Raw genomic sequence first — 13,600 nt, 5'->3', positions numbered from 1 at the left:
GATTAATCGCAAGTTAACTATGACATTTATGCGATTAATCGCGATTAAATATTTTAATTGATTGACAGCACTAATATATACATATATACACACACACGTATGTATATATACGTGTGTGTATATAAACATTTTTTTAATATTATTTTTTTGATCTTTTGCTGAGACTGTTGCAATCGAAATTTTGTTCAGTGTACACTTGCTGTTTACTGAATGACACTAAAGTTTGTTTCAGTCTTAGTCTACGTTATCAAGGTTTAAAACTTGATTTTGGTTGGAGGGCATTTTTAAAAAGCTTCAGAAGTGACTGTTGGCTACCTTGTCACAAGGACCTCTCGGCGAAGTAACTCATAATAGCGTTAGACTGCTGTATGAAATGACAGTTGCTGGCCACCTCAAGCCAGTTTGTGATTGGCTTTATCAAATATCTCTGTGCATCTGCCAGTCTGAAAGAGTGTAGTAGTTTGCAGAGGCCTCTGTAGTGTCTGAGCCATCATCTTTGCTCTGTAGTTTGAACAACAAACTGCCATAAAAACTACTGAGTCACATTATGAGTTGCCGTCCAACACTAGTTGGATCAGCCTGCGATTTCAATTTTTTACTTTGATTTTCAGTGTGATTTTGAATCTTGCCCTCATTGGATTAATGATTTTTGTTTTCATTGACCGTTGTTATATCATTTTCCTCATCCTCATCTTGAACCGCTTATCCAGGGATCGGGTCGCAGGGGACCAATGATACAATGTACATCAGTAAAGATTTTCAACATGAATAATTCATTCATCATGATCCGATGTGTTGTTCTCTTTGGGATGCACAATATTTTTTTTTTCCAAGCCAGTACCGATACCGATAACTTCCTGCTTCTCAGGACTGATACAGATACTGATAACCGATTATATATTGATATATATATATATTCAACTGTAGTTTGCGCACACCTTGAGGTAAGGACTCAAACAAAGGTGGATTTAAAAAACTGTACCTGTAAATTTGTCCTGACCAAATATCAGGACATCACTACTATTAACAAAACAAAAATCAAGACAAACAAAACACTTTCTCTTTCAGATGGCTTATCAAATGCAAACTTTAGTCATAGTTAAGTGCATAATAATAAAAAAAACATGAATGACAAATGGCGTGTGCATACGTAGCACACGTAGACCAATGACTGAACATGCGGGTGTGTGAAATCGTACCACAGCGTTGTCAACCTTTTTTAGATGTTCTTTTACTTTCCTAAATTAACTCTGCTCCGTGCCACGGCACTGGATACACATGGGAGATATAAAATTTTAAAATAAAGGCCTCTAGGAGTCCACAAACTCTTGTTTGTAAGTAAGTAAGTGTTGCTGTGTGTGAACCGGGGAGCTCCTGGGCATACAACATAGCCCTGTATAGTTTGAAGTCCTTATCCAGCCACTGCGCTCACACCCAACAAGCTAACAGGGCCAGCATCACTCGTCCATAAATCAGTAGTGAAGCTTATGTCCTTATTTCCATCTGTCAGTGTATGCAGGAGTGTGGCAATCACATCGTATTTTGCTGACAAACATACATCCGAAAAATAGCGGCAGCTTGAAAATACAAATCCTGGCTCCAAGTGGTTTGCTAGCCGACAAAAGCACATATCTTCAACAATGATAAAGGGCTGGTCGTCTAGCATCATCATTTCCAAGATGAAATCACAGATCGCTTTAGCCCTCGGGTTGTCTCTAGCAAACTTTTTGCATTTTTCAAACACTGCGGCGACAGGAACAAGCCCCTGGCATTTCTTTGCAGCTGCCTTTGGGTTAGTAGCTAACAATAATCATCTGTCCGATATTTATCGTGCACCCCAACTTCTAATACTAATCTTATTTTTTGTAATTTCATTCATTTTTACCAATTTATTGCCTGATGCTGGAAGCCATATGAGAGCTTGTTTCCTACATCACAGCAATATTTAAAGCATGTTTTTGTTTAAAATGCAATTTATCTATTCACTGTCCAATTAGGATGTCACTCAAAGAAGTTAAGAAATACTCTCCAGAGCCAGAAAGGATATTAATATTGGCATAAATCAACCTTCCCTGTTTACAGCCATGTAGCTGTTATGCTTGTTTTGTTTTGTTTTGTTTTGTTTTGTTTTGTTTTTTGATAATGTAGCATATGTGGTGAACTTTCCCCAGTATTGTGTTTTTCAGGTGACTTTGCGACTTGAAAATATTTATTTAAATTGTAGAGTAATTTAAAGACTCAATATATGTTATCCAGAGAGGGTGAGCTTAATGACGCCAGACAATTAAAGCCAATGTCGGGTTCACTCTGTTGCTTCCTGTCCTGTGTTTCCTCTAGATGGTGTCCAGTGTACCACCTGCTGGTCTCCATCTCCTAGTCCCTCCATGAGCCCCCACAGTGCAACCTGGTGGACAAAGCCCTGGAGCAATCTGACAACTAATACTACCACCACAACTTTTAATTATTCCTACTAGAGCTACTATTGAAAGCCAGCTTCTGACTTGCACGAACTGCTTTCTTAATGACAACTCACAGCACTGCAGCCTCTTTTAGAATCAATTACACTCTCTCTCCCCACCCTCAACTGTCACCACCCCACCATGACCATATTCTGAATGGGCAGTGCTATGTCCAGTGAAAACATGGCAACCCAGCAATCTTTTGTAGGACACTGACTGATGAAACAGCAGTTAACGACACTGGCTCCTACTTCTTCTGAGGAAACTTTTGTCATTGATGACCTTGCTTTTCCACTGTCATTGGCTGTTAGTTCATACAACATCAAAAAAAAGAAGAAGTTTTTTTCTTTTTCTTTTTGCATTAAGGTGTTTCAGACTGACCCAGTAGCTCTTCACTGTACATATGTGTATGGGTAGGTTGTGGGGTGTGATGCTTTTCATTGGTGTTTACAGTTTTCATTCTCTCCTTCCACCAGCTACTTTTCTTGTTTTTAACAATCACAGCTACTGATAGCTCTGTTCAGTATCTCTATACACATTGGTATTCAATAAAAGAAACTACTTCTTTGCATGCTCTAGAGGTGAGTCTTTGGAGTCAGGTGTGGAGGCTTAAGTGCTAGTTGAAGCCATGAACATATGCTTCTGTATCGGGTGCAGAAGGTTCTGTATTCACCTATTTGTTGTTGTTCTGTCTGTCTCGCAGACTCTAATATTCTGTCCAATGAGCCCTGTCCTCTTTCTAGTGTTCTGTGCAAGAGAAGTGCACTTTATGAGGGGGAATCATCTTGACATATTTTACCAGATGTCCATTCACTGTCATTTGTATTGTTTTTAATCTGTGAAATTCTTGTAATAATGAAGTGTAAATGTCTTCTCATATTTTGTTTTTGCCAACCTGTAGAGATGGGTCAGAAGATGATGTCTAAGCTTTGTCCAGGAACCAGGCTGCTTCAGGTTTGTGCTGCCATAAGTGTAGTAGTTTCATATTTCTTTCCCCCCTCAGAGCTATGGAATAATGAAAGAAAGCAGTGATGTGGGCACACTGAATGTAAAAGACATTTTGTATAACATGTTTTCTTGTCACAGCTACAGCTCTTGATATGAGATGTTCAGTGATCCTGCACCAATGTTGCAAGCAAACTGCAATATTGCCATGGGCATGGAAAATGCATTCTTCATGAATACATAAACAACTATTGAAATGACTGTGTTGAAAGGAAAGCTGACTTTTCACAGGCTTCTATGCCACCAGTGTTCTGGTTTTTTTTTTTTAATACTTAACTCATCTCTGATACTTGCCTGTTGTAATTCATTCTTACTGCTGCTCATTCTCTAGTTTTTGATTTTGACCTTTGACCTCTCTGGTCAGCCATTCTACACCTATTGAATAATGTACACAACCAAATCAGCAAGAGTTACTTCCTCATTGATATTTGCCACAGTATTTGTGTACTTAAACTGTAAATAAATGAGCAACTTGTACCTTTTATGCATTTCTTTAATAGTATTGTCGAATGAGTCAGTTGATTGTGGTGATAGAACTTAATTTGGTTGTACTCATTTATACAGCTGGGAAATTTGATCAACTGTCTGATCACTTGAGGAACTGGTAGTGCAGTCAAAAATGGCTGATGTCAGAAAGCTTGGAGCTTACACATTTTGTCTGAATGTAAGCCTGATGCTGAAGGTACAAAGATGTGTTTGTTTGTTTTTTCTCGACAGAAAATACATTTATTTGGGAAAAAATAGGCACTGCATGCCTATGTTGTGATGTAGTTGCCCTCTTGCGTTGGTCTATTGAGCACTAGATTGAACAGATACAAAGAGGGCACAGAGTACATAGATCACACCATCTGGCATCATACCAACACCAGACAGCAGTTCCCAGTGTTGCAGCATTAAGCAGACCTTTACAGAGTAGTAATGACAAGATAGACAGATGTGTATATACAGCACCAATACACTGCCCTGAGACGAACAGTCCCAAGTTTTTTTTCCACTATCCTATACACAAATGCATCAGACAGTCACTGGATGAAGTTTCAGAAAGTATCACATGGCTATCATGGAGCAAACAAAAACTTCTTTGAAATTATAACAATGAGTGTACAGCTAGAGTATGTCATTCAGTTGCCAGGGTGCATGTTGAAATATTCCTTTATTTTTACAAGTTTTTGAAAGTGAGTTGTCACAGTGTCAATACTTGCAATAAATAAAGCAAAAGAGTGCAACAAACAAGTACATTATTTGAAATTTGGGTGTGAAAAGTCATTCTTGAGCTTGGGGTATTCCCAAGTTGACCTCAAGTGAAGGGTTTTTATAAGCCCATTTTAAATCATTAAGGAAATGTGAAGTAGAATAGCTTGAGTCCTGAATGCAGAAAACAGGATATGTCCACTCCATTTACCTCCAGGATGAGCAGAATCTGATCAACATTTTTTTAGAACAAATACAACAAACAAAACCAGCTCTTACTTAATGAATCCTCTCTGCCTTGTAACATTATATCAGACTGTGATTTTCATCCAGAGTGTAGAATCAGCCCTCTTTTCATACCCTTGTTCCCTCACTTTCTCTCTGGCTTCTTGCTCATTCTGTTTGCCAGAGATCATACTCAGTACTTTTTATACGTATCCTCTTGGTGCACTCCTCTTTCCCTTTTGTCATTGCTCATTATACTCTTCATAATGATGTGTTTTCCTCTCTACCCTCATCCCCCATCTCTTTCACCACCATCATCTCGCCCGCTTTCACACCAGCAACTTTTCCATTCTCTTTTCCCTCTTGGCCTTCATCATCTTCCTCACCTTCTACTTTACAGTTTAGCCCCTCTTTCTCTGCATCAGCATCAGCCATCTCCATCATAGTCTGTGGATCTTCTGGTTTCCTTCTAATGCAAAGGATGTTACCCAAGGTGATGACAAAGGCCGACACTGTGACCTCGCAGCCCGCCAACAGGAAGACATACATGTACTGATGTGTGGCATCCAAGAGAAGACCTGGTGGATAGTACAAGAATATTATCATGGCTGTCACTGACTGTGAAAGTGAAACAGTGGTGGTGTAGTTAAGACACCACATACTACTAGAAGAACACTGAACATATTCAGAAGCAACAGTAGCTACAGAATGATGTTCTTGAATTAACTTACTCTTGTGAACATTTGTGTCAGTACTTTTGGCTAGATAGCAACTGTAAGCATCAGTTCATGGCTCTTTTGTGTCTGTCATTGCCATTGTTACTGGCTTTAAAAACACTTTAAAAGCTGTTTCAGTATACAGTAACAAGAAGTTACCCATTTATAAAGGACTGATAACAAATGGCATGCTTGCTGATTTAGTTTGTTTGATTTAGTGTGTTGACTGATTATTAATTGAACCATTTTCCATCTGCCAAACTAAATTCAATTCTCAGTGGATGTGTTCAGGACAAAAATCTTGTAAGATTTGGGCAGCTTTTGAAAGGCCACTTTAGAGCTGACAACACATACAGTTGTGTTCAAAATAATAGCAGTGTGTTTAAAAAAGTGAGTAAAGCTCAAAATCCTTATAATAGCTTTTATTTCCATACACGCAAATGCATTGGGAACACATGCACATTCCATTCCAAATCAAAACATGACGAAAGATTTATCAAATTTATTATTACTTGACAGGGTGTGAAGAAAAAGGAACATTAGGCTGTTCGAAAGAACAGCAGTGTCTGCATTTTTCTTTAAAAACTCAAACATTTACTGTATAAACTGAAAAATGCTAGAAGATTTAGCTTTCCTGTGAATCACTGAACTAATATTTATTTGTGTAACCACTGTTTCTGAGAACTGCTTCACAATGTGTTGCATGAAGTCGACCAACCTCTGGACTACATTTGATTGGAGTACATTCCAGAATTCCTCTGCATTTCTTGGTTTTGCCTGAGAAACAGCATTTTTGATGTCACTCCACAATTTTTCTATTGGATTAAGGTCTGGGGATTGGGTCGGCCACTCCAAAACGTTAATCTTGTTGGTCTGGAACCAAGATGCTGTTCGCTTACTGGTATGTTTGGGGTCGTTGTCTTGTTGAAACACCCATTTAAAAGGCATCTCCTCTTTGGCATAAGGCAACATGACCTCTTCAAGTAGTTTGATGTATTCAAACTGATCCATGACCCCTGGTATGTGATGAATAGGCCCGACACCACATTAAGAGAAACATCCCCATATTGTGATGCTTCCACCACCATGCTTCACTGTCTTAAAAGAATACAGTGACTTGAATTCAGTGTTTAGGGGTCGTCTGACAAACTGTCTGCAGCCCCTAGACCCAAAAAGAACAATTTTGCTTTCATCGGTCCACAAAATGTTGCACCATTTCTCTTTAGGCGAGTCAATGTATATAGTATTTTTTTTAGTTTTTTTTTTTTTTTTTTCAACAATGTGACTTTGCGACAGCTTCTTGCCAATAGCTTGGCTTCACATAGGCATCTTCTAATTGTTACAGAACTCACTTAGTAACTTAAGACCTTCTTTGATCATCCTGGAGCTGATCATTGGCTGAGTCTTTGCCATTTCTGCTATTCTTTGATCTATTCGAATGGTAGTTTTCCATTTTCTTCTGTGTCATTCTGGTTTTGGTTGCCATTTTAAAGCATTTGAGATCATTTCAGCTGAGTAGCCTATCATTTTCTGCACTTCTCTATATGTTTTCCCCTCTCCAATCAACTTTTTAATCAAAGTATGCTGTTCTTCTGAACATTGTCTGGCACAACCTATTTTACTCTGATTTTCAGAGAGAAATGCACCATAACCAATATGTACAACATTTGCTGCCTTCGTCCTTAAATAAGGGCCACCTATTTGACACCTGTTTTTTCACAGAATGAATGACCTTACTCATTGAACTCCGCACTGCTATTATTTTGAACACGCCCCTTTCAATTAATGATTCAATTACACAGAATCAGCAGCATGCATGTCTCTTGGGCCTGTTGGTTTTCTATTACTCTACTACTACTAGTAGATTATTTGCCATGTAGAAATATAATTTCTACTAAAAACAGTGATTGATCTGGTTAGCGTTAGGGGACTACTATTATTTTGAACTATACCTGTGTGGCTTCAAAGATGGTACTCAGCTCTAATCACTACTAGATGATCAAGAGATCAGTGCAAATCAACATTAGGCTTACATGAACTAAACTTACCATAGGCAATTGTAAAATCTCACTTTTGTATGGCATGGATTTGACTTATTTTCCTTAGTTAATACTAATGTCTATATATAACTTGCTGATCATGAAATGTGCTGAAAGTTTTTTACATTACGGAAATGGCTTTTTCTGTCTATGTCCCCATCATTTTAGCTTTTCTTATACTCCAGGTCCAACTACAGCTCATTCAACTTTGAAATACTACTACTACTACTACTACTACTAATCATAATAATAATTATTATTATTATTATTATTATTATTATTATTATTATTATTATTATTATTATTATTATTATTATTATTATTGAAATATCATATCTGTATGTATTAAAAGTCATCAGATAAATATGGGGGAAAAAAATATAAATAAAATAGATACTGGTAGTCAGTCTGCTTTCTATATTTTTAGAGTAGTGTAAGGATACAGATATAATCCAAGACAGACAATTAAAGGCAATTTTAAGTAAGACACATCTTTATTGATCCCCAGAAGGCAATTTCAGGTGTTAAAGGGGTATTACATATGTTTGATGTGGTAATAAATAAATAAAACTGCAGTATAAATTGTATTGAATATGTATATATTGTAAACAATATTTCAAGTATATATTTAATGTATATATATATTTTTAAATGTATTTATTTATAATAATATAATTAAAAATTGGACAACATACAGAATGTTATTCTATTTGTATTGAATTGAATGTATCTATTATTATTATATTTCATTATATACTATATACTATATAGGTCTTTTGTGTATATAGAAAATGTTTTAGATCTTTGAGTTCAGCTCATGAAAAATGGGAGCAAAAACAAAAGTGTTGCGTTTATATTTTTGTTCAGTGTTTATGTCTCTATGCCACCCTCTTGCCACATCATGAATATTACTCTAGATCTGTTACTGTCTGGACGCTTGGGGACTTAAGTCCTGGTGAAAATACCTGCATTAACCATCATTTGAAAAACATCTGCTTATTTTTGTTCAAAATTTGGAAAAAATGAAATTTATGAACCTTAAGAAACCCTCTTTGCATTGCTGCACCTTCATCTCAATTACTCATCCCTGACAGTTCATCTTGTTTTTAATGGCACCGCACATAATGGTTTTTGTTATGTATAACTGTCTGCTGTATCTGTCCCGGTAGTTTTGTATTGATTGTCTCTCTCTCAGTACCTTGATATGTTGTATTTGGACCTCAAACTCTATCTCTCCTATGTACTTGTTTTCTGTTTTGTTTTGTTTTTATTATGTACAGTGCACAGCAATAATGAGTACACCCTCTTTGAAAAGTAACATTTCATACAATATGACAAGGAACACAAAAATATATTTCCAAAATGTTCACAGACTAAGTTAAACACAGGATCTGTTGAGCTTTTGAACTTAAAACTAAGGTTAATAATATAACTTAAGTTTTTTTTTTTTTTCCGTTTTAGTAAAATTAGTGTGGTGCAGAAATGAGTACACCCCACTGAAGGTCTCTGAGTAAAGCAACCTTTTAGGCTCCCAATGTGGACCTGAACAAACAATTAACTACAGGTGAGTCTAATTACTCATTACACTGTGTTAATTAGGCAGTTGGCTACAAAAGGCTGTTACCTAAAGCAAACCGCCCTTTCCCATTTCCTGCTGTCAGCAATGGCACCACATGGCAAGGAAATGTCTCTGGATCTGAGAAAGCAGATTATTGCTTTACACAAGAGAGGTGAGGGCTACAAGAAGATCAGTAAAGCCTTACTTATTGGTAAGAACACGGTCGCAAAAGTGATCCAACAATTCAAGAGAGATGGAACTGCAACCAAAGTACAGAGACGTACAGGCCGGCCAAGAAAATTAACACCCAGGCAGGAGCGTCTTGTGATGAGAAAAGTTGAGGAAAATCGGCATGCAAGTGCACAACAGTTGGCTAAGGAGGTAGAGGCTGAAATTGGAGTGACGGTATCACGTGACACAATACGCCATACAGTGCAGCGGAATGGCATGCATGGGTGTCGTCCCCGAAGGAAGCCTCTCCTAAAGCCAAGTCACAAAAAAGCCCACCTAGAGTTTGCCAGGGCCCATGCTGAAAAGGATGAAGGCTACTGGGACTCTATACTCTGGAGTGACCAAAATCAATCTTTTTGGAACTGATGGCTTCAAAACGGTCTGGTGTCGCAAGGGTGAGGAGTACAAGGAAAAGTGCATGGTGCCCACTGTGAAACATGGAGGGGGTAGTGTTCTTATGTGGGGTTGCATGAGTGCTGCGGGTGTTGGAGAACTGCATTTCATTGATGGCATCATGAATTCTCAAATGTACTGCTCTATACTGAAGGCTAAGATGCTTCCATCACTTCGGGCCGTTGGTCGTCGTGCCAGTTTTCAACATGACAATGACCCAAAACACACATCTAAGGCCACTGCTGACTTTCTGAAGAGGAACAGGGTAAGAGTGATTCCATGGCCAAGTATGTCACCTGATCTGAACCCTATAGAGCATCTTTGGGGAATACTGAAGAGGCAGGTTGAGCATCACTCTCCATCCAACATCCAGGCTCTAAAAGAGGTCATCCTTGAAGAATGGAGAAAGATTGATGTGGCCAAATGTTGTCAACTTGTGCGCTCCATGCCAAGGAGACTTGGGGCTGTCATTGCAAGTAATGGAGGCCATACAAAGTACTAAATGTATTGGATGTAGGTGTTTGTTGTGGGGTGTACTCATTTTTGCTCCACCCCACTTTCACGGAAACAGAAAAAGAGTAATTTCAGTTGTCTCTTCACCTTTCTGTTTGAGTTGTTATGTAAGAACATAGTGCAATAAACATCATCAAGGAACTGTTTGGGATATATTGTTTGTGTTCATTTTAATACTGTGAAAAATGTCTTTTTTCAGGGGGGGTGTACTCAATATTGCTGTGCATTGTATTATGACCCTTGTATGCCTCAATGGCTCTTAACACCATGCCGGAGGACTACAGTTGGAAACTAGCCTTTGGCTAACACTGGCGCATTTACAGTAATGTATGATTGATGTGCGCTGTCCTCTTTAAATAAACTTAAGAAAAAAAAAAAGTATATACAGTCTCAGATGAACAAATGTGTAAGAGACTTGAATGTTAGGATAGACACATTCACGTTCATTTCTTTCATGCTCTGACCTGCTCCAGGAGGTCCCACAAGTACAGCAATAGCTTCCATCAGCAGCACTAGGCCAATGGCACTGGAGAACTTCTCTGTTCCTACGATAGCCATGAGAACCTCAAACTGTAGTGCTCCCACCATGCCATAAGACATACCAAAGAAGATACAGAAGACCACCAAACCTGTATAGTCATTTGCCTGGAAGGAGAGAAAAAGGAAATTACTCAACCTAGTAATTGCTTCATAAGGAACAAACAGGTGATGAAACAGGCCTTGTTGATCAGGAGCTATATAAACAGTAACCTAGCCTATCAGTCAGATTTACAGTATTCACTTGTAATGTTCATGAACTAACCTACATCTACATCAGACACATTTTATCAGCCTAATGACAGAATCTCTTCATTTAAGTAGGTCAGTTCTTTGGATCTGCATGATGGCAACAGACAGAAACAGTGTGTTTGTGAAGTAACTGCAAATCCTGGTTGGTCTTTGTGGCATACAGGCATTCCTTTCTATTCTCCTTGTGATATAGAACCCATTCCTGCATTGTTACCTGTGATCCTATAATGTCAGTGCACCCATTGAAGATTATAGCAAAGCTCAACAGGTAGACAGCTCTGGGCCGTACACACTTCATGCCCGCTATGAGTCCTGACACGGGCCGAGCAAACATATCAACAAATCCCAAGATGGTGAGCAGCAATGCTGACTTAGTGTCTTCATAGCCGAGGCCTTTAGCATAGTTGACCACAAACACAGGGGGCACAAACAAGCCCAGCACCATAACAGATGCTGCAATGGCATAGATGATAAAACCTCTGTCCTTGAACACGCTGAAATCCAACAGTTTTTTCTTTGGCTCGGCTTTCTTTTCCTTCACTGCACCATCCAGCTCCTGGGGTTTCCTAAGGAACAGCAATGGCCGCATGAGGGCACCACAGGCACAGCAGTTGAGCAGCATCCCTCCCAGTATGAGAAATCCCCCCCTCCAGCCATACTGGTACTGGAGAATCTGTCCCAGTGGGGAGAGACAGCACAATGCCACAGGGCTCCCTGCTGCAGCCAAGCCATTGGCCAGAGGACGTTTTTCACTGAAGTAGCGATTCAGCATTATCAGAGATGGCTGGAAATTTAATGCCAAACCCAGACCTGAAGAGAGAAAGACAATGATATATATCTATATCTATCGATCGATAGATAGATAGATAGATAGATAGATAGATAGATAGATAGATAGATAGATAGATAGATAGATAGATAGATAGATAGATAGATAGATAGATAGATAGATAGATAGATATGCTCTCCAGAGCAAGAATATAGCAAACCTCATGAAAATTTTGGAAAGTTGTTGTCAAGATATGCTGCTGTGCTATCAAATTATTTTCAATGAATAGATGGTGTGACTGACAAAACAGTTACAAGGAAAAAAGACACACATTGCAAAAATGTAGCACTACAGTACTGTATTTTGTGTTTGTTTATTAGGATCTCCATTGCTTCCATTCTGGTGGTTCGATAACTGGCCCTTGCAGTCTACATGTCTGACTGACTAGTGTTGTAAATGCACTTTGAATAGAAGAACACTATATAAACACAGTCCATTTACCATTTTGTGCTGTGCATGTTTGTGCTGTGACTTTACCTGTTATAACTCCAGTGCAGAGGTAGATGTGCATGATGCTGGTAGCAAAGGAGGCCAGGATCATTCCCAGCGAGGCAAGAAGCCCTCCAACCATCATCACTGGTCGACAGCCAAACCGGTTCACCACAACACTGCATAGAGGGCCTAAGAAAACAAAATCAACCAGTGAGCACAGATTATACACATGTGTAGTATGGTATTTTGAGCATTTTCATGTGAACAGTTAATCTCTATCAGACATGTGTGTTATCCTTGTCTACCTGTGCCATATAGCATGGCAAGCAGAATGGATGAGATCCAGGCAGTATCGCTGTAGCCAACATCATACTCTCGGATCAGCTCTTTGAAGAAGACGCTGACAGCTTTGGGAAAAGCATAGGAGAAGCCAGTGATGATGAAGCAGCCAGCCAACACTGCCCAACCCCAGCCGCCGTCTGGTGCCTTTACTCCAGGAGGCCCGTCATCTACCACTGCTCCTCCCATGTTGCTCTCTGACTGTTGTGTTGAGGTCAGTGGCTATAAATACAATGGTAAAAACACAGACTTATCCTTAAGTCATAAGGCCTTTATATTTCCTCAAAATGTACATGTTGATTTTGTTGAATTTTATCCTGTGGTCATGTCCTAGAGCACTTCATACCTAGTGCAGTTTAAAACTAGGAGGTTAAAGATTCCTCTTCATCACAGCATTATAATCAATACTTTCTGTCTTTCATACATTGCATTCATACATCCTTCTCCCTACACTTCTTTCACAATCCAGTATTTAAAGTGTCAGTTCTGTGTGGTAAAATGGACCATTTTTCTTGTTGTGTTTATTGAACCCCCCCACCCCCGAAGTAATGATACACAAGATTATATACACAGTACAGCTACACTCATTCTATGTGATAGATAGAGTTAATACAGTTTAGATATTCTCTGTAATCTGTAACTCCCACATGACCTGATCTGTTAAGCATGTGACAGCTTCTGTCATCTTCAGACACATACTGTATCTCTCACTGATGTCCTGTTGTGGGATATATCTCAGACATTTATGTTTCCTCATTTCTTACATCAGACATTACATACAGATATTGCACACCCTTTATGTCAGGGTTAGAGAAACAAAAGTAGGTTAAATCTATTAACAACCAAGTCCCAATAACTTTAAGCCTAATACTATTTACACA

General features: G+C 38.8%; 2 protein-coding genes across 7 annotated transcripts in view; one reads left to right on the top strand and one right to left on the bottom strand.

Moving 5' to 3' along the window:
• Window positions 1-4,709, top strand: part of csnk1db (casein kinase 1, delta b) — a 53,712-nt gene extending 49,003 nt beyond the window's left edge. For 4 of the 6 annotated variants that reach the window (XR_011603448.1, XM_070989881.1, XM_070989879.1 and 1 more), the window contains exon 10: window positions 2,338-2,478. Coding sequence is in view for 1 of the 6 variants with exons in the window: in XM_070989880.1 (XP_070845981.1) it covers window positions 2,338-2,388 (51 nt within the window). In the remaining 5 variants the exon portion in view is untranslated. Of the gene's footprint in view, window positions 1-2,337 lie in introns of all 6 variants that reach the window. The other 2 variants (XR_011603449.1, XM_070989880.1) reach the window with 2 other exon arrangements.
• Window positions 4,703-12,937, bottom strand: slc16a3b (solute carrier family 16 member 3b). Its single transcript, XM_070989877.1, has 5 exons — window positions 12,686-12,937; window positions 12,426-12,569; window positions 11,334-11,929; window positions 10,795-10,975; window positions 4,703-5,458 (listed from the first exon to the last, which is right to left on the bottom strand). The coding sequence occupies exons 1-5, from the start codon at window positions 12,906-12,908 to the stop codon at window positions 5,142-5,144; spliced, it is 1,461 nt and encodes a 486-aa protein (XP_070845978.1). The 5' UTR covers window positions 12,909-12,937; the 3' UTR covers window positions 4,703-5,141.
• Window positions 12,938-13,600: the final 663 nt, after the last annotated feature.

This window comes from Chaetodon trifascialis, chromosome 21 (assembly GCF_039877785.1).
Source record: "Chaetodon trifascialis isolate fChaTrf1 chromosome 21, fChaTrf1.hap1, whole genome shotgun sequence".
NCBI lineage: Eukaryota > Metazoa > Chordata > Actinopteri > Chaetodontiformes > Chaetodontidae > Chaetodon > Chaetodon trifascialis.
The sequence above is the reverse complement of the archived record's forward strand: the minus strand, read 5'-3'. Positions and strand labels throughout refer to the sequence as shown.